This window comes from Palaemon carinicauda, chromosome 30 (genome assembly GCF_036898095.1).
Source record: "Palaemon carinicauda isolate YSFRI2023 chromosome 30, ASM3689809v2, whole genome shotgun sequence".
NCBI classification, from domain to species: Eukaryota; Metazoa; Arthropoda; class Malacostraca; order Decapoda; family Palaemonidae; genus Palaemon; species Palaemon carinicauda.
This window is the reverse complement of record NC_090754.1, coordinates 26,837,571-26,840,070: the sequence shown is the minus strand read 5'-3', so window position 1 is coordinate 26,840,070 and position 2,500 is coordinate 26,837,571. Positions and strand designations below refer to the sequence as shown.

General features: G+C 32.1%; 1 protein-coding gene across 7 annotated transcripts in view; it reads left to right on the top strand.

Annotated features, from left to right (window-relative positions):
• The window catches only part of tim (timeless), a 251,784-nt gene that overhangs the window by 76,165 nt on the left and 173,119 nt on the right, over positions 1–2,500 (top strand). For 2 of the 7 annotated variants that reach the window (XM_068353519.1, XM_068353512.1), the window contains exon 2: positions 212–776. The exons of the other annotated variants lie outside the window; for them this stretch is intronic. In XM_068353519.1, the coding sequence (XP_068209620.1) occupies positions 695–776 (82 nt within the window). In that variant the 5' untranslated portion in view covers positions 212–694. The remainder of the gene's footprint in view (positions 1–211; positions 777–2,500) is intronic. 7 annotated transcript variants of the gene reach the window in all.

Genomic DNA, 2,500 nt, shown 5'->3' with positions numbered 1-2,500 from the left:
ATTAGGAGAACTTCCCTTGACAGCATAATTCACTTAATTCACTTGGTTCTTCAAGTGTTACCCCATTATCATCTGCATGACAAGGCAAGTGAATTAATCCATGTTACGGATCATTTATAATTCTTTGTATGTTTTTTCTCCTAGCTTGAGAAACGGGAGTAGCCAGGCGGGAGAAGATAATGAAGTTGATGAAGTTACTGTTCAATTTCAGGATTTGTGTTGTTGGCCTTTTCTTATACTGTTGGAAGGAAGGACCGCAGTTAGCCTCGCTTATGCCCGACTGTTACAAAAGCTGGTCGGCCAGTGTGTGTACTGTAGTAGTCTTTTGGCTTGACTCTGTATCAAGGAAGTGAGAAGGAATCGCCCAGACTGTAAAGCTATTATGACACTTCTCTTCCCAAAGTGTTTCGTTTGATGGAGATTTCTTAATGTACATTTTCATTTTTGAAAATGAACTTATGTGAAACTGGGTGTGCTGAACCTTAGACATTTTACAGCTGTTTAAAGAAAAAGATCCTTAATTTGGATAACATTCTGATCTGCGTGTGATTCTTAGACAGACTTCAGAAAAAACCGAGGAAAATTTTCTCTCTCTCTCTCTATCTCTCTCTCTCTCTCTCTCTCTCTCTCTCTCTCTCTCTCTCTCTCTCTCTCTCTCTCTTCCCTTTAATAAAGACCTCAAAATCCTGTGTTTATGAGTATGCAAGCATCTCATTTGACGGACAGTTGCCAGTTGATTGCAGAATGCCCAGAAGGACCTTCAACATGTCGCCAAGGTAACCTACTACGTTGTCATTTTATTTAAAAAAAAAAAAAAAAAAAAAAAAAAAAAAAAAAAAAAAAAAAAAACTCATAAAGGTTCCAGTGCTGTGTTTGTTAAAGCTTAATTCATCTTGTGAGCATTCGAAAAATATGTACTGAATTGGGTAATTCTCTCTCTCTCTCTCTCTCTCTCTCTCTCTCTCTCTCTCTCTCTCTCTAGTTTCGTGTCATAAATATTCAGTTGCCAGTTTGTTCTTATATTTGTATATCCCTTGACATTATATACTTATTGTTTGTCTTAAATGGTTTATTGGTTAGAATACAATGGTATAATAAATATACTTTCAAGGTCTATATTGCATGTTCACACTTTGCGATTATATGATGTCATCAAGAAATCAGCACTAATTAATTCTTAACTAAATGTGCCATTGTCCGATTGTCCTTGCTTTCAGTTCGTGTTACCTGATATTCAGTGTTTGCTTATGTACGGAAAATGTTCGCTGAAGAATCTAACTCGCACAATTTTCTCTCAGATTTACAGGTAATTGAAGTGAAGTAACACCTTGAACTAAATAGGAATTGTTCTGGATTATGAACACATATGATATAGGAACGAATAAAGCATCATTCAGTTTAAGAACAGTTCGTTCTTGGTAGATGTGAGAATCTTCAAATGTGACCCATTGCTATGGTTCAACTACTTAATAATCTTTTTGGTAGTTGCCAACTTTAATTGGCTCTAGCTAATGTTCAAATAACAGGGTGATGTTATTGTTTCATAAAGAGGGCCTTGTTTCATTTGATTCTTAGACAGAACAGAATTGGATATTTGATTCACAGAATTGAGATATCAGAAGTGGATGACCAACCCTCTCTCTCTCTCTCTCTCTCTCTCTCTCTCTCTCTCTCTCTCTCTCTCTCTATATATATATATATATATATATATATATCTATCTATCTATCTATCTATCTATCTATCTATATATATAGATAATATGTATATCTATGTATCTATATATATCTATATATAAATATATATATATATATATATATATATATCTATATATATCTATATCTATATATCTATCTATCTATCTATCTATCTATCTATCTATCTATCTATATATATATATATATATATATATATATATATATATATATATATATATATATATATATATATATATATATATATTATAGATCACATTCACATTTATAAATTGCGTACCGTTTATGTACCCTGGATTAGATAGTGTAAGATCTAGATCAAAGATATTTCTTAACGTAAAGTGAAAAAGTTTCATATAATTTTTATTGCCAAATATGGTAGTGTCCGTATTGAAGACTAAGGTTTTGTTTTAACTTCATCTGTTTCAGTTCTAAAATATTCACACACACACACACACACACACACACACACATATATATATATATATATATATATATATATATATATATATATATATATATGATTGAATATATTAGTATCCGTACAAATATCAATTTATACGTAATTACGAGTACATATGTACATATATATGATAAATGCTTCTATAATATTTATAGACAAGTATTGACGTCACATACTCACTTCCTCTCGCATTGTTGAATATTTGACCATATACGTTCGGCTGGAAGTATGCGCGGCTATTGTTCTGTTTTTATGTTGATTCTCTGCAGTTGCAAAACAACCGAGGTGCTGTATGCGTCATGGGGAATCTTTTTCAAATTTGGA